General features: G+C 46.8%; 1 protein-coding gene across 2 annotated transcripts; it reads left to right on the forward strand.

Annotated features, from left to right (window-relative positions):
- Positions 1–1,971: 1,971 nt before the first annotated feature.
- TTLL12 (tubulin tyrosine ligase like 12) lies at positions 1,972–23,765 on the forward strand. 2 transcript variants are annotated; one of them, XM_075210288.1, is made up of 14 exons: positions 1,972–2,113; positions 9,888–10,075; positions 10,930–11,128; positions 12,610–12,769; positions 13,431–13,564; positions 14,620–14,696; positions 15,746–15,862; positions 16,758–16,952; positions 18,063–18,174; positions 19,066–19,217; positions 19,440–19,521; positions 20,050–20,118; positions 21,911–22,049; positions 22,395–23,765. In XM_075210288.1, the coding sequence occupies exons 1-14, from the start codon at positions 2,030–2,032 to the stop codon at positions 22,544–22,546; spliced, it is 1,860 nt and encodes a 619-aa protein (XP_075066389.1). In that variant the 5' UTR covers positions 1,972–2,029; the 3' UTR covers positions 22,547–23,765. The 2 variants fall into 2 exon arrangements, with proteins under 2 accessions (XP_075066389.1, XP_075066388.1); XM_075210287.1 differs by lacking the exon at positions 1,972–2,113 and adding an exon at positions 2,134–2,355.
- The last annotated feature ends 1,631 nt before the right edge of the window (positions 23,766–25,396 follow it).

A 25,396-nucleotide genomic window follows, 5' to 3' on the forward strand; every position in this document is an offset into this window, starting at 1 on the left:
TGACCCTTATGGACCACCGTGGTAAACACGTCTTGTGTGTCCTGGATGGAGTCCTGAGAGAGAGAACCACCTGGAATGCCTATGTGGAGGGCAAGGCATAATATTGATACTTAAACCTGTGCTCGTTCACAGGTCTGACCATCATCTACATCTTAAACATAGAGAAGGTAGTGACTGCCTCTTTCAAGGAAAATAGAACAGACATAGTACCCTCTCCTCAGGATGGGAGTCTACTTCTCAGAACATGATCAAATACATGGGAATCTGACCCAGGGGATGCAGGGAGCAGAGCCGTGGTGCAGTAGGGGCAAGGAGCTGAGCTGGGGGGAAGGGGGCAGGACCGGGGTGCAGTAGGGGCAATGAGCTGAGCTGGGGAGCAGGGAGCAGGACCGGGGTGCAGTAGGGGCAGGGAGCAGGACCAGGGTGCAGAAGGGGCAAGGAGCAGGACCAGGGTGCAGTAGGGGCAGGGAGCTGAGCTGGGGGGCAGTGAGCAGAGCCATGGTGCAATAGGGGCAGGGAGCTGAGTTGGGGGGCAGGGAGCAGGACCAGGGTGCAGAAGGGGCAAGGAGCAGGACCAGGGTGCAGTGGGGGCAGGGAGCTGAGTTGGGGAGCAGGACAGGGTGCATTGAGGGCAGGGGGCTGAGGGCTAGGGCCTTAGTCCAGTGGGGGCAGGGAGAAATGCCAGGGTGCAGTGAGCTGGATGGTGGATGTAGGGAGTGCAGGGAAGGGGAAGAAGACTTTCATGTGATGGTATTTGCAGAGAGGATAGAGCAAGGGGCTGGGCTGTGGTGTAGGGACCTGCAGGAAGGAGAGAGCGGGGCTGGGTGCAGGGAGGGGAGAGCAGGAAGGAGAGAGCAGGGAGCTGCAGGAAGGAGAGAGCGGGGCTGGGTGCAGGGAGGGGAGAGCAGGGAGCTGCAGGAAGGAGAGAGCGGGGTGCAGGGAGCTGCAGGAAGGAGAGAGCGGGGCTGGGTGCAGGGAGCTGCAGGAAGGAGAGAGCGGGGCTGGGTGCAGGGAGCTGCAGGAAGGAGAGAGCGGGGCTGGGTGCAGGGAGCTGGGCTGTGGTACAGGGAGCTGCAGGAAGGAGAGAGCGGGGCTGGGTGCAGGGAGCTGCAGGAAGGAGAGAGCGGGGTGCAGGGAGCTGCAGGAAGGAGAGAGCGGGCTGGGTGCAGGGAGGTGAGAGCAGGGAGCTGGGCTGTGGTGCAGGGAGCTGCAGGAAGGAGAGAGCGGGGCTGTGGTGCAGGGAGCTGCAGGAAGGAGAGAGCGGGGCTGGGTGCAGGGAGCTGCAGGAAGGAGAGAGCGGGGCTGGGTGCAGGGAGCTGCAGGAAGGAGAGAGCGGGGCTGGGTGCAAGGAGCTGCAGGAAGCAGAGAGCGGGGCTGGGTGCAGGGAGCTGCAGGAAGCAGAGAGCAGGGAGCTGCAGGAAGCTGGGCTGGGGTGCAGGGAGCTGCAGGAAGGAGAGAGCGGGGCTGGGTGCAGGATGGAGAGAGCGGGGCTGGGTGCAGGGACCTGCAGGAAGGAGAGAGCGGGGCTGGGTGCAGGGAGGGGAGAGCAGGGAGCTGGGCTGTGATGCAGGGAGGAGAGAGCGGGGCTGGGTGCAGGGAGCTGCAGGAAGGAGAGAGCGGGGTGCAGGGAGCTGCAGGAAGGAGAGAGCGGGGCTGGGTGCAGGGAGGAGAGAGCGGGGCTGGGTGCAGGGAGGAGAGAGCGGGGCTGGGTGCAGGGAGGGGAGAGCTGGGCTGTGGTGCAGGAAGGAGAGAGCGGGGCTGTGATGCAGGGAGCTGCAGGAAGGAGAGAGCGGGCCTGGGTGCAGGAAGGAGAGAGCGGGGCTGGGTGCAGGGAGGAGAGAGCGGGGCTGGGTGCAGGGAGGAGAGAGCGGGGCTGTGATGCAGGGAGCTGCAGGAAGGAGAGAGCGGGGCTGGGTGCAGGGAGCTGCAGGAAGGAGAGAGCGGGGCTGGGTGCAGGGAGCTGCAGGAAGGAGAGGGCTGGGTGCAGGGATCTGGGCATTGCTAGAGCCTTGGCTCTCCTTGCAGGGACATGTCTGTGTTCTCAGGGAGGGGCAGCGGACGCTGCAGGGAGGACAGTACATGGGTTGTGTTGCAGCATGTAGCTGGCATGCAGGTAGAGCAGAGAACGATATGTGCTGCTGGTGACGGGGAGGGTAAAGCCGGGAGCCGCCCACTCCATCTGCTGCTTCCTCCCGCATGCTCAGAGCTTCAGTCTCAGGCAGCATGGCCGAGCCCGGCTCCCAGCAGCAGGATGAGAGCTATTCTCAGTTCGTGGCCCTGCACCAAGCGGCGCTCACTGCGTCCGGGGTCCCCCAGTTGCACTGGGGGAGTCTGTACTGCAAGCTGGAGGGGGAGGTATGGGTCTGTGTGCTGGGGTATGGGACTGTGTACTGGGGTATGGGTCTGTGTGCTGGGGTATTGGTCTGTGTGCTGGGGTATGGGTCTGTGTGCTGGGGTATGGGTCTGTGTGCTGGGGTATGGGACTGTGTGCTGGGGTATGGGACTGTGTGCTGGGGTATGGGACTGTGTGCTGGGGTATGGGAGCTTTGTGCTGGGGTATGGGACTGGAGGAGTTGGGGGCTTTGTGCTGGGGTATGGGACTGGAGGAGTTGGGGGCTTTGTGCTGGGGTATGGGACTGGAGGAGTTGGGGGCTTTGTGCTGGGGTATGGGACTGGAGGAGTTGGGGGCTTTGTGCTGGGGTATGGGACTGGAGGAGTTGGGGGCTTTGTGCTGGGGTATGGGACTGGAGGAGTTGGGGGCTTTGTGCTGGGGTATGGGACTGGAGGAGTTGGGGACTGTGTGCTGGGGTATGGGACTGGAGGAGTTGGGGGCTGGGGTATGAGACTGGAGGAGTTGGGGGCTGTGTGCTGGGGTATGGGACTGGAGGAGTTGGGGGCTGGGGTATGAGACTGGACGAGTTGGGGACTGTGTGCTGGGGTATGGGACTGGAGGAGTTGGGGGCTGGGGTATGAGACTGGAGGAGTTGGGGGCTGGGGTATGAGACTGGAGGAGTTGGGGGCTGTGTGCTGGGGTATGGGACTGGAGGAGTTGGGGGCTGTGTGCTGGGGTATGGAGGAGTTGGGGGGCTGTGTGCTGGGGTATGGGACTGGAGGAGTTGGGGGCTTTGTGCTGGGGTATGGGACTGGAGGAGTTAGGGACTGTGTGCTGGGGTATGGGACTGGAGGAGTTAGGGACTGTGTGCTGGGGTATGGGACTGGAGGAGTTGGGGGCTGGGGTATGAGACTGGAGGAGTTGGGGGCTGTGTGCTGGGGTATGGGACTGGAGGAGTTGGGGGCTGTGTGCTGGGGTATGGGACTGGAGGAGTTGGGGGCTGTGTGCTGGGGTATGGAGGAGTTGGGGGGCTGTGTGCTGGGGTATGAGACTGGAGGAGTTGGGGGCTGTGTGCTGGGGTATGGATCTGGAGGAGTTGGGGGCTTTGTGCTGGGGTATGGGACTGGAGGAGTTGGGGGCTTTGTGCTGGGGTATGGGACTGGAGGAGTTGGGGGCTTTGTGCTGGGGTATGGGACTGGAGGAGTTGGGGGCTTTGTGCTGGGGTATGGGACTGGAGGAGTTGGGGACTGTGTGCTGGGGTATGGGACTGGAGGAGTTGGGGACTGTGTGCTGGGGTATGGGACTGGAGGAGTTGGGGGCTGGGGTATGAGACTGGAGGAGTTGGGGGCTGTGTGCTGGGGTATGGGACTGGAGGAGTTGGGGGCTGGGGTATGAGACTGGACGAGTTGGGGACTGTGTGCTGGGGTATGGGACTGGAGGAGTTGGGGGCTGGGGTATGAGACTGGAGGAGTTGGGGGCTGGGGTATGAGACTGGAGGAGTTGGGGGCTGTGTGCTGGGGTATGGGACTGGAGGAGTTGGGGGCTGTGTGCTGGGGTATGGAGGAGTTGGGGGGCTGTGTGCTGGGGTATGGGACTGGAGGAGTTGGGGGCTTTGTGCTGGGGTATGGGACTGGAGGAGTTAGGGACTGTGTGCTGGGGTATGGGACTGGAGGAGTTAGGGACTGTGTGCTGGGGTATGGGACTGGAGGAGTTGGGGGCTGGGGTATGAGACTGGAGGAGTTGGGGGCTGTGTGCTGGGGTATGGGACTGGAGGAGTTGGGGGCTGTGTGCTGGGGTATGGGACTGGAGGAGTTGGGGGCTGTGTGCTGGGGTATGGAGGAGTTGGGGGGCTGTGTGCTGGGGTATGAGACTGGAGGAGTTGGGGGCTGTGTGCTGGGGTATGGATCTGGAGGAGTTGGGGGCTGGGGTATGGGTCTAGAGGAGTTGGGGGCTGTGTGCTGGGGTATGGGTCTGGAGGAGTTGGGGGCTGGGGTTTGGGTCTTGAGTTGGGGGCTGTGTGCTGGGGTATGGAGGAGTTGGGGGGCTGTGTGCTGGGGTATGGAGGAGTTGGGGGGCTGTGTGCTGGGGTATGAGACTGGAGGAGTTGGGGGCTGTGTGCTGGGGTATGGATCTGGAGGAGTTGGGGGCTTTGTGCTGGGGTATGGGACTGGAGGAGTTGGGGGCTGTGTGCTGGGGTATGGGACTGGAGGAGTTGGGGGCTGTGTGCTGGGGTATGGAGGAGTTGGGGGGCTGTGTGCTGGGGTATGAGACTGGAGGAGTTGGGGGCTGTGTGCTGGGGTATGGATCTGGAGGAGTTGGGGGCTTTGTGCTGGGGTATGGGACTGGAGGAGTTGGGGGCTTTGTGCTGGGGTATGGGACTGGAGGAGTTGGGGGCTTTGTGCTGGGGTATGGGACTGGAGGAGTTGGGGGCTTTGTGCTGGGGTATGGGACTGGAGGAGTTGGGGACTGTGTGCTGGGGTATGGGACTGGAGGAGTTGGGGACTGTGTGCTGGGGTATGGGACTGGAGGAGTTGGGGGCTGGGGTATGAGACTGGAGGAGTTGGGGGCTGTGTGCTGGGGTATGGGACTGGAGGAGTTGGGGGCTGGGGTATGAGACTGGACGAGTTGGGGACTGTGTGCTGGGGTATGGGACTGGAGGAGTTGGGGGCTGGGGTATGAGACTGGAGGAGTTGGGGGCTGGGGTATGAGACTGGAGGAGTTGGGGGCTGTGTGCTGGGGTATGGGACTGGAGGAGTTGGGGGCTGTGTGCTGGGGTATGGAGGAGTTGGGGGGCTGTGTGCTGGGGTATGGGACTGGAGGAGTTGGGGGCTTTGTGCTGGGGTATGGGACTGGAGGAGTTAGGGACTGTGTGCTGGGGTATGGGACTGGAGGAGTTAGGGACTGTGTGCTGGGGTATGGGACTGGAGGAGTTGGGGGCTGGGGTATGAGACTGGAGGAGTTGGGGGCTGTGTGCTGGGGTATGGGACTGGAGGAGTTGGGGGCTGTGTGCTGGGGTATGGGACTGGAGGAGTTGGGGGCTGTGTGCTGGGGTATGGAGGAGTTGGGGGGCTGTGTGCTGGGGTATGAGACTGGAGGAGTTGGGGGCTGTGTGCTGGGGTATGGATCTGGAGGAGTTGGGGGCTGGGGTATGGGTCTAGAGGAGTTGGGGGCTGTGTGCTGGGGTATGGGTCTGGAGGAGTTGGGGGCTGGGGTTTGGGTCTTGAGTTGGGGGCTGTGTGCTGGGGTATGGAGGAGTTGGGGGGCTGTGTGCTGGGGTATGGAGGAGTTGGGGGGCTGTGTGCTGGGGTATGGAGGAGTTGGGGGGCTGTGTGCTGGGGTATGGAGGAGTTGGGGGGCTGTGTGCTGGGGTATGGGACTGGAGGAGTTGGGGGGCTGTGTGCTGGGGTATGGGACTGGAGGAGTTGGGGGCTGTGTGCTGGGGTATGGATCTGGAGGAGTTGGGGGCTGGGGTATGGATCTGGAATAGTTGGGGTATGGGACAGGATTAGTTGGGGGCTGGGGTATAGGACTGGAGGAGTTGGGGGCTGTGTGCTGGGGTATGGGACTGGAGGAGTTGGGGGCTGTGTGCTGGGGTATGGGACTGGAGGAGTTGGGGGGCTGTGTGCTGGGGTATGGGACTGGAGGAGTTGGGGGCTGTGTGCTGGGGTATGGATCTGGAGGAGTTGGGGGCTGGGGTATGGATCTGGAATAGTTGGGGTATGGGACAGGATTAGTTGGGGGCTGGGGTATAGGACTGGAGGAGTTGGGGGCTGTGTGCTGGGGTATGGGACTGGAGGAGTTGGGGGCTGTGTGCTGGGGTATTGGTCTGGAGGAGTTGGGGGCTGTGTGCTGGGGTATGGGACTGGAGGAGTTGGGGGCTGTGTGCTGGGGTATTGGTCTGGAGGAGTTGGGGGCTGTGTGCTGTGGTATGGGTCTGGAGGAGTTGGGGGCTGTGTGCTGGGGTATTGGTCTGGAGGAGTTGGGGGGCTGTGTGCTGGGGTATGGGTCTGGAGGAGTTGGAGGCTGTGTGCTGGGGTATGGGTCTGGAGGAGTTGGGGGCTGTGTGCTGGGGTATTGGTCTGGAGGAGTTGGGGGGCTGTCTGCTGGGGTATGGGACTGGAGGAGTTGGAGGCTGTGTGCTGGGGTATGGGTCTGGAGGAGTTGGGGGCTGTGTGCTGGGGTATTGGTCTGGAGGAGTTGGGGGGCTGTCTGCTGGGGTATGGGACTGGAGGAGTTGGGGGCTGTCTGCTGGGGTATGGGACTGGAGGAGTTGGGGGCTGTGTGCTGGGGTATGGGTCTGGAGGAGTTGGGGGCTGTGTGCTGGGGTATTGGCCTGGAGGAGTTGGGGGCTGTGTGAATAATCTGATGTGGAGGGCAAATTGGTATTTATGATGGGGGGGGTCATATATGTTTATGAATATATAGCAATACACTCAAAATGTTGTTCACCATCTGAAACCGTCCTGTTATTTCTCTGACTGCTTATTCATTCTCTGAGAAAATAAAACTAGTATTGTCTGCAGTGATGATGTAATATGTTCTATCCAATCAATTTAATGGATAACATTTCATGCTAAGTAATAGTTGTAGATTTGACAGCTCGGTGTGACCTGTCCTTTCATATTTTAACTTTGTGCCATTTAAATTACCACTAAAATTGTAATAAAGGTTTGCTGAATATATATTTCTTAATTGTTGTTTCAAAGTACGGGATGGTATTAATGCTGGAAACATTTTGCACAGCTGTTTCCTGGGGCATTGTGGGGAGGGGGCTTGTATTGTAAAATAGCTAATTTTATTAAAGAATAGCTTGTGGACAGCTATATAACATTCCTAGATACAGATTCAAATATCTTCCGTTATTGTATTGTTTATTTCCATTTATTTATATAGAGCCTCAGCATATTTAGCTTTACAGTTAAGATAGCACAAGAGCAGACAGGCAGAGGTGAGAGAGTAACCTAGTCCAAAACTAGTTAAATACTGGTTGTTTTTTTATGTAGCACACAAATACTTGAAAGCTTTATTTGTACACTGAAATGTAAAGTTGACCTAGGACATGCCCTATAAATCTGCCATCACATTTTAAATTTACCTCCCCCTCCAATGCAACATGGTTTTGCCAAGGTGCAAAGTTACTCCACTTTTTTTAATTTCTCTTCTTTAATGAATCGGGCCCACTGTCTATAGACATACAGTGCCTAGTCAACTATATGTATATTAGCACTTCTGCCTCACAGCACTAGGGTCATGAGTTCAATTCCCGACCGTGGCCTTATCTGTGTGCTGTTTTTATGTTCTCCCCGTGTTTGCGTGGGTTTCCTCCCACACGCCAAAAACATACTGGTAGGTTAATTGGTTGCTACAAATTGACCCTAGTCTCTCTCTCTCTGTGTTTTTGGGAATTTAGACTGTAAGCTCCAATGGGGCAGGGACTGATGTGAGTGAGTTCTTTGTACAGCGCTGCGGAATTAGTGGCGCTATATAAATAAATGGCGATGATGATGATTTGTGCAGCCAGATAGCAAAGGTGCTTAGGGAGGATGTATGTTCCAGCCACACAGCAATGTTGGTTGTTTTTGGTGTCGTGTTGTTTTTAGGAAGAGAATAAATATAAGTTTTGAGTAAACTACGTAGCAGGGAAGTAATGAGGGATCGCCGGGAGGTTTAGGAGGTGGTTAAAATTTGCTAAGTTTGCTGAAAGAGATGAATTTTCAAGGTACGTTTGGTGGCTTCGGAAAAGTGGTGCTGTACAGAGGGGGTGCAGACTGGGAAAAGTCCTGTAACCCAGGAATGGGAACAGCTAATTGGTTGTGGATGAGAGACGCAGAGCAGAGGTGTTGAGTTGGGATATATTTTGAGACAATGGAAGATATGTATGTTGGTGCAGTTTTCTTAATGGAATATGTTAGTAGAAGAATTTTATAGTGTATTCAGTAAAGTACCAGCAATCAACAAAGGGGCTGTAGAAGTGGAACTTTATACAATAAAAATTCAATATAAGTATAGAAGTCAATGTATTCACAATAGATTGTAGGAATGAAAGTCTGGTTAGGGGAAGAACCAGTGAGAAGGGAACTGCAATAGTCATTGCGGGGTATGATTAGTGCATGTGTTAAAGATTTTGCAGTATGTGAGATATATTCATATTCTGGAAATGTTTCTTAGATGTACCGTATGTAATAGGATTTGGCTATGGATTGATGTATTGTATAGAGGGAAGTAGGTTCAGAGGAAATTTGAGGAAAAATTGCTTCACATAGCGGATACGTGGAATAGCCTCCCATCAGAGGTGGTAGAGGATAATACAGTAGAGCAATTTAAACATACTTGGGATAGACATAACGGTATCCTTACAAAGAATAAAGGATCAAATAGGGTTTGAGGTTACCATAGGTTAAAAAATAGGCAGAGTAGATGAGCCAAGTGGTTCTTTTCTGCCGTCAAATTCTATGTTTTTAACTTCTGCATATATTTTGTGACAATTGCAATATGTGTTTCATGTTCTTTGGTAGTTGTTTAGACTTGCACGTGTTTTGTGATTTCATGTAGATTGAGGAATACTAAAATGAGATATTGTATATCAGATAAACGATATGGAAACCCTTCTGGGGTTTTGGCCACAATATCTGATGAATGTATCTGTATAGTTATATTTTGTTGTGTACTAGTAGTCCGTTCCATAGTTATTCAATTGCTCTAGATGCTTTACTTGAAGTTTTCAGTGTATTTAGCTCTCTCTCCTATAATTTAATTATTTTACACCAATTTTTCCTTGGGCATTTAATTTAACAAAAACAAGGGTTTGACTGTAGACATGTTTATAGATAAATAAAGCACTCTGCACAGAAACAATAGTTAGGTAAGCTTAAATATCCTTCAAAATGTGTTTTAGATGATAATAGTGCGAGTCTTAGCATGTTAAACGTGACCTCATTCTTGGCAGAGGTTTCTTGGTAAATCTACAGACGTGTCACGTGGTATTGGGTGGAACATACAAATGAAGGCTTATGTAAATAATTGAATTGGTTTTTACGCCTCTGTGTTCCTTAATCCCGTATATTTATAGCGCAGTGATCTTGCCAGTCTGTGGCATGGTGCAATGTGCTTCAGTATGCTGTAACTCATAGCAACCAATCGGATTACGGTATGTCTTTAGAACAACTTAGAAAATGAAAGCTAACATTTGATTGGCTGTTATGGGTTACAGCCCATTGGTGCATATTGGGCCTATTATGTAATTAATTCTGGCCCTAAATATTATTTATATTTACTATAACTAATAAAGTGCCTCTATCACTTATATAAACAAAATTGTCAATTCACTAGGAACCAATGATGTCACTGGTTCTTATGGAATTCATGTGGCTGCCATTTCTGTGTGTGGGCAACAGGTCCAATTGGAAGAGTTTTTAATTAGCAGTGTAATAACCAATCAGCAGGGAGCTTCGATCAAGTGATATGAAGTTGGACAATGACAACAAACACGATTGGCTGCTGTAGGTTAACGCTCCTTTTTGCAATATAAACCCCAAGTTTCTTTGTTGCGTCCTAGATTTTCGATGCCGGGGAAATGTTCGGAATAATGCAGGTGGAGGAAGCGGAAGAGGAAGACGAGGAGGAGGAAGAAACGGCGGCGGAGATTGAAAGAGAGCTGAAAAAGAAGCAGAACCCAGGGAACGAGATGTCTTTCAAAGTAATTGTCACCAATGAGAACGGTCTAAGTGCTTCTGACCCCAACAGGTGAGTTCATTGATAAGTAAGGACAAGTGTAAGTGAATTTATTGGTAATTGAAGGGCTGGATACCCCTGAATTATATATTGTGGACTTGGAACAGTAGACAGTTTTATTTTATTGATGTTTATCCTACCATGTAACTCAGAAGTAGGCAACCTACTTGCATGTAAAGTGCCGTAACCGTTTGAGATCATCTGGTCGCCTAGTTAAAAGTTAGCTGTTTTCGGGTTGGTATGTTATATAGAGATAAATGTTCAGATATATCAGTTTTTTTAAAGTGTTTTGTTAAATCAGAGTGGAAAATAGATATTCTTGAAAGTTATCACTACATTCTCAGGAGAAGGGGAACACAGCTAGTAAGTAGAGAATGATATATAGTCATCATCTTTTTTAAAGATGAGCAGTTACCAGTGGTAACTAGAGACTTAAATTAAGTAATAACTTTTGGAGGGGGGGACCATTGGTGCTACAGGACTTACCTGAGGCTGTCTTGAAGGTTAACTCGAACTTTCAAACATTAAGACGCTATTGTACTCAGCGGGACAGCTTGCAAAGCGTTCTATAGCGGCATGCTACCCGCAGTTCCCCTTTCTTGTAGATAGGGGGGGTTAGTTGTTAAATTACCTGTGACACAACAACCAAAGGTGGATTCCTTGTTATTGGTTATAGGGAAAGTGTGTTTTCCCAGAACAACTTTATTTTCAGTGGTGATAATATTAAAGTAATAACACTGGCAGATGCTTATCAATATTTCACTTTATATCTGGTGCTGTGTTACTGGATGGATTTGATTATTTCCATGTCTTTCGTTTACATTTCTATATCGTTTTGGATTCTATTTTGTTTTCTTACATTTCAGCATTTTTCTCATCGACCACGCCTGGACCTACCGCGTAGAACACGCTCGACAGCAGCTAATAGAAGTGCCCGGCCTCCTACACCGCATGGCTAACCTCATGGGCATCGACTTCCACGGGGAGATGCCAGACGATGACGTGGTCGAGGACGTCCTCACGGAGATGTGGAAATATAACCAGACGTACCAGCTCTCACAGGGGGTAAGATGCACGATATGAAGTGTCCTAGCCAGACTAAAACCTTCAAATGGAGGCAGACATTTTGTTGGCTGAACCTTGGAACTAGAGATGGCACCACAAACCATCCCACAAAATGGCTGCCTCCACTGTGTGTAGGTGATCGGTGCACTTATATCATAATATTCTCCTTTTCTAAATGGTATAGTGCCGTATTTTATATCTGTATTGATGCATATACAGTATTGATTTCAGTTGTTTATTTCGGCACACACGTGAGTCCTAAACCACACTCTGACTACTCTGTTCATATATACATCCTGTCCGGCTTCACTTTTACCTCACGGAACGTAATTAGACGCCCTGCTAAAATGGCGGCCATACGGATATGCTTAAACAGGCTGCTGCCGCTGGGTCCAGGTCACTGACGATCCCTAGTTCCAGCACTGTCACCAAAAACCTATAGATGTAATTTCCTGTCACACGATCAATCTGAGTGGTGTGTTCTCCAATGCAGAAGCATTGCTGCCATGGAATCCTGGTGATGTCATCCCTCCGGCAGGGGATGACCATATTATGTATGGGGCAACACTGTGGCTCAGTGGTTAGCACTTCTGCCTCACAGCGCTGGGGTCATGAGTTCAATTCCCGACCATGGCCTTATCTGTGATCACTGGCCTCTTACATCTCTGTGTCTTCCACTGCAAAATTACATCAAATATATTTAAATAAAAAACATGTATTGAGCCCATCAAAACTGCATCGCAAACCATCTTGTGTGACACGAATGTATTTTATCACAACGCCACAAAAAAATTCGAAATCTCTTCAATTTTTGTCTGTCCTTCCCGGCTTGAGATACCCTTATTTCCACCACCATCATCACCATTTATTTATATAGCGCCACTAATTCCGCAGCGCTGTACAGAGAACTCACATTAGTCCCTGCCACATTGGAGCTTACAGTCTAAATTCCCTAACACACACACACAGACAGACCGAGAGTGGTCAATTTTTTTAATAGCTAATTAACCTACTAGTATGTTTTTTGGAGTGTGTGAGGAACCCCAAGGGGGGGGGGGGGGAACATACAATTATAAATATATTTGCAGATTTGGCATACCTGTGGGGCGTAGTTGTTTGCACTTTGGTTCCTATAACTACGTCAAACCTTGCTTAAAATACATTTGGTATCGCTCAGGAGAACTAAATGATTAAGTTATGGGAAAAATTTAGAGCCTGCACTAGTTACATTAAAGTAATTAGGGTAACAAGCATGGAAAACTATCTTTTTTTTTTTTTTTTTTTTCCCATTTTTACCTGCTTTCACCTAATGAAATGTAATGTTTATAAAATATATTTGTTCCAATTTGCTACAAAATAAAGCCCTATCTGGCTCGGTGAAAAACACTATACAACTTGTTTGGGTGGACTAAGAAATAAAGTTATTCCCATGTAAATGACCCATAAAGTTATATTGTGTTAAACGCTCTCTTTGTTTGCAGTCTGCGGAGGAGAACGTTCCAGTCTGGTACATTATGGATGAATTCGGGTCCAGAATTCAGCACTCGGATGAGCCAACATTTCATATGGCCCCGTTTTATTACACCCCCCACCAGCTAGCATATACCATACTGTGGCCCCTCAGAGACATGAGCAATGGAGGTAAGTGTGCGTGGAATCATGTGTTATATCTAACTTATTACACCGGCTGATCGAATGGTGGCCTAGTGGATCCGTCACGGAGGAACCATTCATGAGACAAGATTTATATCATGATTACAAACTAGCTGGTTCTCAGGAATATTTGGTCAACCTACAAAATGGTATAACGTCATTGATTTGAATGTTATCTTATCAGTTGGGGGAAATAAATGTTAAAAAACAAAACAAAATGAATATTTGACAACAAAAATCATCCCTGAAAGTTTGGATTTGTTTGTAATAAAGCAATATAAATGCATCTATTCATAATAGTTGACCACAATTCTATAAAAGTAGCTGAGACAATAATGATCTATCCCATTTATTCATAAATAAATGTTCCTGTTCGCAGTAGAATCCGTAACTGGGGTGTGCAGTACTTGGACATAAATATGGTATGATGCAGTCAACAAATACTCAGCAGATATATCCAAGTATTTGGTTCCATGTTTTTAGAGAAGGAATTCTGTAAGCAATCGGCATCCCAGAACGCTCCTGTAAGGATGCTGCACGTTCTGTGCCACACTAATTGGCTACTGCTCGTACTTTCAATGTATCCCTTGTCCGGCATTCTGAGTGTTTGTTGGTAGACTGGACATATATTTTCATTGTACCTGTACAGAGGAGGTGACTCGTGACTACGCCTATGGAGAGTCCGATCCTTTAATACGGAGCTGTCTGCTCTTCCCGTGGCAGCCGGTGGTTCTAGCCCACGGTCACCACCAAACCCCAGAACCGTCCGACGCTCATTATCAGGTGAGGAACCTTTTGGTTTATTCCACTAGAGTGTTAAAAATGGCGGCTGTAATTATATGATAAATGTGACCTTTGGAAATAGAGTGACCCTATACTTTAGGGCCACAATGAAGTGTTCCGACCTGTGTATCCTGGCAGAGGAAGGAGTCTAGACATGGGGTAAGGAAAATGTGCTGTTGGGTGCATCTGTCTATTGAGATGGGCCCCACCCGTTCTGCTAATTGATGGAGGCCGGTAGTACTGAAAACTACAAAAGAATATTTGCCCATTAAAAATGAGTTACCGTGACACTTCAACCGAAATATACCAGGGGTATTGTTAAATAAGTGACTAAAGAGCATGTCATCTATAGACAGTTGTGGTGGGTCCATTTTGTGGTCTGAACCAATATTGTAACCAATATTCATGGGCTGTAACTGGAATTTTACTAGTGAATTGAGAGTTGACGTTTGTTTAGTTCACAAAATGAGCTCCCCCGCTGGTTGAAGGTGATTGGTACTCGTGACCTGATCTGTAAAGTGGACTTGTCACCTACACACTGTGGAGGCAGCCATTTTGTGGTCTGAACCAGTGTGCAGCCTATCAATTAGCTAGGAACCAATGACATCACTGAAGCACTGCCTGACTACATCAGTGACGCCTGGTTTATGTTTGTTATGTTGAGCTTCCCGGTTAGTGGGCTACATTTAAGCAATATTGGTTCAGCCCACAGTACAGGTGCATTATAAAAATTGGCAAGTATTGAGAAGACGTAATTTACCTATAACATAAGCCCACTGTGCTATTTATTCCTCATGTTTTAATTATCATTGGCATCTTTATTTTATTGTGGGACTGTCTAACTGTTCAGAAAAACCTCCGATACATCCCCTGAGACCATCAACTCCTGTACAACTCTGATTATGGGGCGAGGGGATACTCCTGTACAACTCTGATTGTGGGGGGAGGAGATACTCCTGTACAACTCTGATTGTGGGGGAGGGGATACTGATGTATTGTTTTGAATACTTGACCTCTTGCTAAAGACTGATGCTCAATAATCTGCTCATTTATAGGCTATTTTTGCTGAGAATAAGGAGACGCTGCCTCTTCCTGTGGAGCCCCCAATACACGACAAGAGTAAAATCTTCAAGTATGTCCTTGAGGGTCCTGATTTAGCTAAATAATCTCTAAGGGGTGTATTTATCAAATCTTTTAGCATTGAAAAGTAGCGGTGTTGCCCATAGCAACCAATCAGATTCTAGTTAAAATTCTATACAATGTACCTAGGAAATGATAGCTAGAATCTGATTGGTTGCTATAAGCAACATCGCCACTTTTCATTTTTAGAAGATAAATCTACCCCTACGACTGCATTATTAGCCCATTTCATATGGTAAATAAGCCTGAGCACAGAATACAGCCAGTGCTGACAAGTCCATGTAGGAGAACTACATCCAAACACTATCATTTAAAAAGCCTAATATGTGAGTGTTCCTATATGCCTCCAGTCATGTCTCTGGTGTGGATGTAACCGTTCCCAGTACTTGAGCTAAGACACACAGTAGTAGCTGCCTGCGCCCATCCTCAATGAGCTTGATTTGTGCCTGCATAAAATCTCTGAGGAAATCCTGTCACTGGAGCAAGGCATGATGGGACATGCAGTCCATTGAGCGAGAAAGTAGCCAGCCTAGATTAGTGATTAAAGCGGTTTGGAATACGCCCTCCTCAACCTCCGTCACAATATAGCAATTTGCACCAGACCCGCAGTACATTAAGTAGGGTCCTCTGGAAAAGCTATTTTATCAAGGCGTATGTAAGAAATAATAAAGCAGGATTTGCGTAGAAATTCCTGCTGTAAATGGAGTTCCCCTGTCAAGCTCTTAAAGGCACACGAACGCATTTTTTAATCTTTATACACAGAACATAAAAACAGGCTTTCACATTTACTTCCCACATGAAACATACATGAAAAATTGCGGTCTAGGCATGTGACAGGTGGGTAAGTATAATTGTTGTATTTCTCCTGTCGTAAAGACAGGGCGTGTTATGTACTGACATTTAGCAGTAAATGAGAACGCAGGTTCCCTGTCACTGTTATAGGCCAGGCATTGAGCCTCTGAGCGCTCCTGTTTGTTTTCATGTGCGAGAGCCCTTAGTCCTGAATCTGAAGCAGCTAAAGTCACGATTGTCTGTGTGCAGGGTCTACACGGATATGCAGCAGGTGCTGAGCGGCGTGGATCACCCACGCTTTGTGTTTACAAATGATGAGAAAGAGGCCGACATTCTCTTCATCTTCTCCCACATCAAGGATTACAGGTGAGTGCAGAGATGTCGTCATATGGTGATCGCAGCCAGTGAGTGTGTGTTGTAACGGGGTTGTCATCCTTGTCGTTGTTGAGCAAACCTGCGGCCACATGCCAGCAAAGTAGGTACAACTGACCGCAGACTGTTTTATTGAAATATTGCAGTGTTACAAAAACGTATATATAAACTGTTTTTTGTTTTTTACACAACAGAACCAAACCGATTGCCTGTCAGGCTCTAAGTAAAGAGAGAGTCCCTGGTTTAACATGGTGAAGGCATATCGCCCAAAACTTTACAATGCAGCCTTTACTCGCAGATGAGTCCCCGTCTCTCGCAGACCAGTATAATCTGTTATTCCCCAGGAGAGAGAGCAGAGCCTATGTGTCACCTTGACAAAACACAACTGCCTTTATTATTATCATTTATTTATATAGCTCCACCATATTGTGTAGCCCTGTACAGAGTATATTTATTCATTCATTGAAGCTTACAGTCTACATTCCCTACCACAGAAACGCACACACTCGCTAGGGTCAATCAATGTCAGAAGCCACCCATAGGAAATCTATGCAGAATACGGGGAGAATAATACAAACTCCACACCAATAGGGCCCCTAGTTGGGATCGAACCCATGACTCCAACGCTGTGAGGCAGCAATGCTAACCACTGTGCGTTATGTAGTGGGATTTCGCCCATCTCTCCAGCTCTTACATAGAGGCAGACCAAGTAATAACCCTTTCACTGCCACATAGCTACAATTTCTGGTTGCTGTCAAGGAACTATAAGCTTTAATATTTTGTTTAGTGTCCTATTTCTCCAATCGTGTGTTTATTGTTCTGTAAATGATGTATTTTGGGGGTTAGGTGGATTGAGGTAAATGTTGAAACTTTCGATTATGTCCGACAGGGCGTTCAGCACAGACAGACCTCACGTCCTGCTCAACCAGTTCCCATGTGAGAATCTCCTGACCGTCAAGGACTGCCTGGCGTCCATTTCAAGGAGGATTGGGTTTGCGGAAGGTCCAAAATGGCTGCCACGTACTTTTAATCTGAAGACTGAACTTCCTCAGTTTATTAACTACTTTAAACATCGCGAACAGCGGTAAGACGCTCCATGTTGTTGACTAGAAGAAGAATGGTCGATTAAGGTGTTGTTAAAGGCTATAAGATGCGTATTGGGGTGAAGCCAGAACATTCCATATGGATGTCATGAGGGCAGGAGAATCACTATATAGTACTACCAACTTTCTTTTCACTGTATTCAAATACCTTCTCTTTAGTAAAGTGAGTGCATTTTATGCTAAAAACACAAATTTACGATGTTGTTTTAGTTTCCAAGCATCACATATCACAGCGAAGGGTAAGGTTATATAAATCTCCACTGCAAGGTACTTGTCCTCATCCAACTAGGCCTTGTCCAACGTCCATTTCCGTAGTTTAATCTTGAAGGTGACGCGGCCTCTACTATGGGTTTTGAATTATTCCTTGACACTATTTCATCCATAATGGAATCGGGACAGTCCATGTTAATTGGCACCGTGATAGTTAGGTTTTCGTTAAGCTAGGCTTAGTATAAAACTTGAACCGCACAAGGTGAAGATATAACTTCGCCAGTCAGTAATCTTGGATGTGTTTGTTGCTTTATATTAAAATAGATTTCTCATACAAAATTTATAATAAAAAAAAAAACTGAGGCAATTTGGGCTTCGGAACCCATTAAAATAACATATTTAGCACAGTTTTGCTTCTTTTAAAAATTCACTCTTGAAGAAAAATAAAATGATAAAGATTGCAAATTGATTCTCTTCTATTGTCTTATCTCGCTGAGCTGGGTGTCGGGATGGGGGGGGAGATGTTGACTACACCCCATCCTAACAGCTTAACCAACCCTAGTGCTGGTACTTGCAAAATCGGGGGGACAAAAAAGCTTTGCCAGCCTTTGCTCGTGGCACTATATCAGGGAAAACCCGCAGAGTGGGGTCCCCTTATTTACTAAATTAGAGGCGAGGGGACTGGATATATTTAGGAGGGAACCTGGACGGCTAAGCTTAGCCACTTTCTAAACTTCATGTGATCTGAGGGTCTATAGGTACAGTTTTGTGTATATGAGAACCACCCACGTGTATATAGATGCGCACTTAGCGTTTTAACGCTCCGTAATAACCGAGATGAAGCCGCTTCCTTCACATCTCTCCCGTGATTCTGTCTACAGAGGAGAAGACAACCACTGGATCTGCAAACCATGGAACCTGGCCCGGAGTCTGGATACACATGTCACCACCAACCTGTCCTACATCATTCGCCAGAGAGAGAGCACGCCGAAGGTTTGTCTGAGCCATGATGTCATGTGGTCAGGTCACATGACACTGTAATCTGCTCCCTGTTATATAGGGATAATAGTATATATATTTACTGATGCTGGATCACTGGTTATCAATATATAAGTGCACCTATTGGCTTTACTCGGTGAAAGCAGCTATGATATGAGCTCCGTTGATGTTCATGAGATGCAGACTCTAAATTTGCTGGGAGCCGGTGGCACAAAGTGTCTCGTGATGTCACTGGTTTCTGCTGAGTCGATAGGCTGCATTCTGAGTGCCTTCATTGGCTCCCTAGAAATTGATAGGCTGTACTCATGAATAGGAGTTTAGCCCACATCACGAATGCCTGCACTCTCCGCTACTGGGGCACTAATGTTCATTTGTTTCTTTTGAACCAAGTTTTCATATCATCAATTTATTTATTATTTTTTTTTAATCTTCCCTTTGGTTTTTCAAGTCGGGGGGTGCTACTTTGATTATTAAGTACAGGGGACAATGCACACTTACAAAGTATATTATGTTTTTTGCTTTGTTTAATGAAACACATCTGCTAACATATCCGATGTATTTTTTGTTTAAAAGTTATTGTTTAGAAAAGCCAAATGTTTTTTTTTTGGTTCTTTTTTCATGATCAATTGACTTTTATTCGACACATTTTATGTCTATTTCTTTAATTTTCTGCTATCAAGAAACAAATTGGCAACTCTCAAGCAATATTTCTGTACAAAATGCGTAGAAAAAATGTTCTCCAGGGTCCTAGAGTTACCATTTGGGGTTTATGTTGTTATGTAGTATTACTTACTACTATTATGTTTGCTATTTTTTGTGCTGGTTAGTCGGAAACAAGAAACGGTAATGAATGGAAGCTTATGTTTTTATCTACCTATTAACCAGGTTGTCTCCAAGTACGTGGAGGACCCAGTGCTATTCGATCGGGACGACGTTGGGCTGGTAAAGTTTGACATACGCTACGTGGTTCTTCTCCGCTCGGTGTCCCCTCTCAAGCTGTACGTCTACGATGCCTTCTGGCTCCGATTCGCTAACAGGTAGTTCACGTAGTGCTATACATTAGGTCTCTGGATAGTTCCATTCTGATGCTGGTCACCATGAGCTTCTGCTGCCCCATAGTTCCGAGACGCGTACTGAGTCCACAACTTGATACACAGAGCTCCCATATATAGTATACTCGCAGCTACACTCACAACTTCAACGGCTGCTCTATCCTTCTCCCCGTCGCCCATTAACATGGTTTTCTCATTTCCCAACAGACCATTTGCACTTAATGATCTGGATGACTATGAGAAACATTTCACAGTTATGAATTACGCTCCGAATGTGCAGTTGAAGCAGGTAAGGATAGCAGGCCCGGGAGGGGGCATGGGACACTAAGAGAGGTCCAGTTGGGTCTTTACTCCTGGGGCAATTTCCTCAGTATCTCACCGATCTCCTGGAGGAAATCAGCCTGGCATAGAGCAATTAAGAGTGCTCTGCGTTAAGTGCTCTCTTGCAGACGAATGTGGTCTCGGGGCCGACCTGTTTTATTCTGATTGTATTCAAGGCCCGGTGCGCCGGTTGACGGTAGACAGTTGAGGAAGCCTTGTTGTATGAACATGAGAATGCAGCCTGCACGTTCTCTAGGAATCGGCGATATCGCTGTCACCTGACTGATAAGCTCCATTCATATAGATATTGATTGAGAACACACCCCGGCTGCTTCTTCTCTGTGTACTTATAATACACCTAGATTCTTTATATTGTCCATTCCAGTGCTAGACATTTAATGATAAACTTATCAGTATAATACAACGTTTCAGATGATTTGGAAAAACACCAGAATCCCAACGTATGTGACCCTCTCCTATATTGTTTGTCCTTTAGGTTCATTGTGATGAATTTATCACCTTGTTTGAAAAGCAGTATCCTGAGCATCCCTGGAAAGTGATGGAGGTGCGTGTGCTGGTGTATACCATAACATGTTAGTGTGCGTCTCCTTACAGCTCATAACTTATCTACAACACACTTTGTTTGAGAAATATATCATTAAAGTGCACCTACGATTATTATTATCTTGAGATGATGTATTGAGCAGTTCTGTACTTTTCACATCAATCCCTGTGGAGCTTACAATCTAATGTCCCTATCGCAGACACACAAGCAGTAGGGACAGTTTTCAGTTACAAGATAACTAATCCTCTGCAGATTCTGGGATTAATCTGTTTTAGTGTGTACAAAAATGTATTGCTCCCGTTATCTTTCATTCCTCTCCCCTGAGCTGCCGTGAAAGGTGATGTCTTCCCTTTTAAACTACTATAATACCTGCTGAACCTGCCTTCTCTCCGCCATCATCAACATCAGCTATTTATATAGCGCCACTAATTCCGCATCGCTGTACAGAGAAGTCGCTCACATCAGTCCCTGCCCCATTGGGGCTTACAGTCTAAATCCCCTAACGTACACACACAGATCGAGAGAGACTAAGGGCAATTTAATAGCAGCCAATTAACCTACCAATATGTATTTGGAGTGTGGGAGGAAACCAGAGCACCCGGAGGAAACCCTTGCAAACACTGGGAGAACATACAAACTGCACACTGATAAGGTCATGGTCGGGAATCGAAGTCATGACCTCAGCGCTGTGAGTCAGAAGTGCTAACCACTGAGCCACTGTGTAGCCCAGAAATGTGTATAAGTGATTGATGTACAAAAAAATATACGCCATTTGCATATAATGTTTAGACGATGAAGATTGTAGATACCATGTGAAGCACGGGAGCTTAGTGTTTAAATTATTGTGTTTTGTTTTGTTTTTTATACATAAAATAAAACCAAATAACTGTCTGCTGTCACCCCCTCCCCCATGTTTTCAAAACATTGAATGCTACCAAAATTATGTCCGATCTGTCATGTGACCCAGCACTATTACATTCTGTAGTGTGTAGAGTAAAAAACACGCGAGGTACACAATACCTGCAGTCATTAAGAGGTTAAAAATAGTGAGATATAACCATCACCTGCTGAGAATTGTAAGAGCTCTACATATAACATTACAGGAACAATAGAATTCCATGCAGTAGGGCGCGGTCCTGAGTGCGTTCTGTAAAGAACTATTCAGTCAACATAGAAATTCTCTCTCGCGCCGAGTTCTACAGTGATTCTGCCCTTTACACTCACACTTAGGGGAAGATTTGCCAAACCTGAAAAGGAAAAGTGGGGATTTTGTTCGTAGCATCCAATCAGATTCCAGCCATCATTTATCTGGTACATGCTAGAGCATTATGGATAGAATCTGATTGGTTGCTATAGGCAACACATCCACTTTTCCTTTTAATAAGGTTTGATAAATCTACCTCTTAGTCCACAAAGATCCGAATAAAGTGATAACATTTTTCGCACTTGTTTTTGTAAACATGTAAACGTGTTATTAAACTGCTGCCCTGAGGTAAATTGGAAACAATAGGAATAATCTTTCTTTGTAGATCTTATTTGCCCAGTAGAACTTACTTTGCTCCTCCAGTCGGTCTGTCCGTATGTACTCAGTAAACAGGCTCCGCCTACCAGTTTGAAATTCTAAGTCACAAATTCAGTGAAGACAAATAACGGCAAAATATAAGGACTTGCTGGTGTTGACTAGTTTGTAGAAAGTTATTGGGTCTGCTGCAATTTGCCATGTTTAATGTCCGGAGTACCGGACATTGTGTAAATCTCCGGCGGGTTAACACCAACTTTAATTTATCATCAGGCTGATTTGTTCAAAACCTTTGGAGAACTGTTTCGAGCAGCATCATCCAAGCCAGCGCCACTTGGCATCTGTAATTACCCATCAGCCCGTGCCATCTATGCTATCGACCTCATGCTGAAGTGGGACACTGACGGAGAAGGTAATATGACTTTATGGTAGCGTTGTACGCTCACGTGGTGGCAGGCCATAATCCACCACTGCAGTTACATTCAGGTTTTTGAACCCCTGGCAGATAAAAAAGGGTCTTCCACTTTAATCGCTACCATGGGAGCTGCCATATTTAAAGGTCATTGCTTGGTGATGCCAACAAGCTCTATACCGTTATTATGATCTGGCCGCTAGGTGGCGCCTCTTGCTCATCAGTGGCTGATTTAAGAAAAAGTATAAATGTTTTATCTCTGCTAAAGCCAGCGGCAAAACAGCTCCCGTTTATGGCAATAAATAAATGTAAGCAAGTAAATTATTATATAATCTCTTTTTATAGGTAAACGGATGATGCAGCCTCAGATTCTAGAAGTGAACTTCAACCCGGACTGCGCCAGGGCCTGCAAATACCATCCCACTTTTTTCAACGACGTCTTTAATACGCTGTTCTTGGATGAAACCAACAACTGTCATGTGACCGCCGTCCTCTAACCCCACCCAAGCAATTTGCTGTTTTTTTAACAAGATGTGCTTCCTTGACTTTATATAATTTAGCAATATCCAAATACAGGCTCTTGTCCGAACGTCATGTCATAATATAATTGTATATATCACTTTACTCTCTATCTAGCAGATTTACATATCTGAATATATTATATACCATATAGTATGATTATTACAAAAGAGTAATATGACAATGGGTAAAATCTGCTTTACCCGATTCAATCCCAACACTGCTGCTTACTGTATAAACGTGTGAGACGTCATTTTGTGTATATTTGAAATAACCATCTATATACCCGCGAACAATGGTGAGGATAAAGTACATGAAAAATTCTACCACGGAGGCCTGTCATGGTTCCTTACTGTCTAATTCACATGAAGTAAAACTGTCTAACAATATTTTTAGCTGTGGGTTTTGGGGAATAGTAAACACCTGTCGGACAGTTTTCCCCCCACATTACTGCTACCTTGGTGGGGATCATCAGTGCCTAGAAGAAGAATTTGCTAGGGTCGGAGTTCCCCTTTAAACAAATAGTAGTTTTAGCTGTGGATTTTGGGGAGCATAACCACCTATTTTAAGGGGAACTACGACCCTGGCAAATTCTTCTAGGCATTGGCGATCCCCCAGGGTAGCAGTAATGTGAAGGGGGGGGGTTGTTAAATCAATATGGCTACTTGAACACTGAAGGGGCATCAGAACTCCGCTAGCAGTTATCAGATCCTTGAAGGAGGCACATACAAGCTATTGAATATCTGTCGTACTCCAATACTCCCGTTGTACGCAAAGATACAGAGATCCCCATCTTTCTGCCCCATTGGAGGTAGAGTGCCTAAGAGGACAATTTTCATTGGATGGAGTTCTGGTTTTTTTTTTAAGGCACTAAGCTAATGAATTGTATCTTTAGGTCATCCCAACGGTGATGGCAATTGTATTTACAAGAGCCAGAATAATTGCTTATGTACCAAATAAGGACATATTCACTGTGTAGCGATTGCTGAAAAAGAAAAAAAAAATCAAAACGCGTTAAGTTGGCTCCTCGTAGTGATATTAAATGTCAGTCTTTCATACATTGCATAGAAAAATCTCTGCTTTTGACATTTACGTGTTGTTGCTGTTACGTCCCAGGAAATAAACCACGTTCTATCTTCCTCTGTGGTTCAACTTCTGAATTTTTAAATGAAAGGAAATTGTATGTTGTTTGTGAAATGTTCTCCAAATTATTGTGGTATATGTACAAGTCACTCATACAAACCAACACAATGATATGGTTTAAGATATTATCGCTCTGGGCCAGATTTTCCCTGTTAGGGACGGCATGTTTATGTACATACCTTTACTATAAAAACTGGGTGCAGCCGCTCGGCATTGGGTTACTGATTCACCCACACTCGGCATCGCCCTCAGGCAGTAAAGGAAGGAGTGTGCTCCGACCCTGCAGATCATAGTTCACATTTCTATAAGTTACATTTACCATCTGGTACAAACCAAGCGCCTCTTTCCCAAATAAAAGGAATAAGCAACTTAATACAGAACAGGCCAATATGGAAGGCATCTTGTGCTAGGTACAAATCTGTATGTAAAAAGTCCTTATCACCACATGTATATATTATTTATAAGATTATTTATACATGGGATTCTGCTTCAACCGCATCCTGTACATAGATATCACACAAAGTAAAATTGATCTGTTTACATTCATCTCTCAAGAAGCAACCAACATCCTGGTCCGTTCAGTCATCATCTCTCGTCTTGACTATTGCAACCTCCTCACTCTTAAATGTATGACCTTAAATCCATACAGAATGCTGCGGCTCTGCTTCCTCTCCCCCTTCTTTGCATCAATCCCTACATTGTTCCCCTCTCCACTTCAGAATTCAGTTCAAGCTCCTTATCCTCAGTTATAAAGCCCTTACCAACACTTCTCCCCCTTACATCTCTGACCTTGTCTCCAGGTACATACCTACCTGGCCTCTGCTCCACCTCAATTCACCTCTCATTACCTCCTCCCATGCTCGCCTGCAAGGCTTATGCTGTGCTGCCCCTAATCTTTGGAACTCCCTATCCAGTCTTACTCGACTCTCCCCGACCTTCAAACACTCAAAACTCATCTTTTCAAGCTCTCCTATCCTACCACCTCCCAACCATTCTATCCATCACCTCCTTTTCCTCGTCTGCTATCTCCATTTCTTCCCAGTTGGTCCTACTGTCTTTCACCACCCCTCCCTCTAGAATGTAAGCTCTCGTGTGCAGGGTCCTCTCTACCTATTGTCCCATATCTGTCCACTGGCTGACTTCCTTGTATGTCCGGTCACGTCTTTTGCTGCACTCTGTGAGTCCCCATAGCATTACTCGCACTCATCTGTGCTACTTACGTGTATTACCCCATCTATTTACTTGTTTCTGTATCCGGTGCTACAGAATCTGTGGTGCCTTATAAGTAAATATATAATAATAATAAATTGTTGGGCGGTGGCTACGTGGTTAGCACTTCTGCCTCACAGCACTGGGATCATGAGTTCAATTCCCGACCATGGCCTAATCTGTGTGGAGTTTGTATGTTCTCCCTGTGTTTGCGTGGGTTTCCTCCCTCACTCCAAAAGCCTACTGGTAGGTTAATTGGCTGCTATCAAATTGACCCTAGTCTCTCTCTGTGTGTGTGTGTATTAGGGAATTTAGACTGTAAGCTCCAATGGAGCAGGGACTGATGTGAATGAGTTCTCCGTACAGCACTGCGGAATTAGTGGTGCTATATAAATAAGTGGTGATGATGACGATGACTTGTTGCCTTATTTGACATACTTACTCAGACACCAAAGGGGGCAACAGAGTGCATGGTA

This window comes from Mixophyes fleayi, chromosome 4 (genome assembly GCF_038048845.1).
Source record: "Mixophyes fleayi isolate aMixFle1 chromosome 4, aMixFle1.hap1, whole genome shotgun sequence".
In the NCBI taxonomy this organism is placed as follows: Eukaryota; Metazoa; Chordata; class Amphibia; order Anura; family Limnodynastidae; genus Mixophyes; species Mixophyes fleayi.

Coding starts and splice junctions, on each gene's coding strand:
- TTLL12 (XM_075210287.1), top strand. CDS start 2,197: ATGCTCAGAGCTTCAGTCTCAGGCAGCATGGCCGAGCCCGGCTCCCAG. Junction 12,770..13,430: donor CAGAGACATGAGCAATGGAG/GTAAGTGTGCGT, acceptor GTACCTGTACAG/AGGAGGTGACTCGTGACTAC. Junction 18,175..19,065: donor AGAGAGAGAGCACGCCGAAG/GTTTGTCTGAGC, acceptor CCTATTAACCAG/GTTGTCTCCAAGTACGTGGA.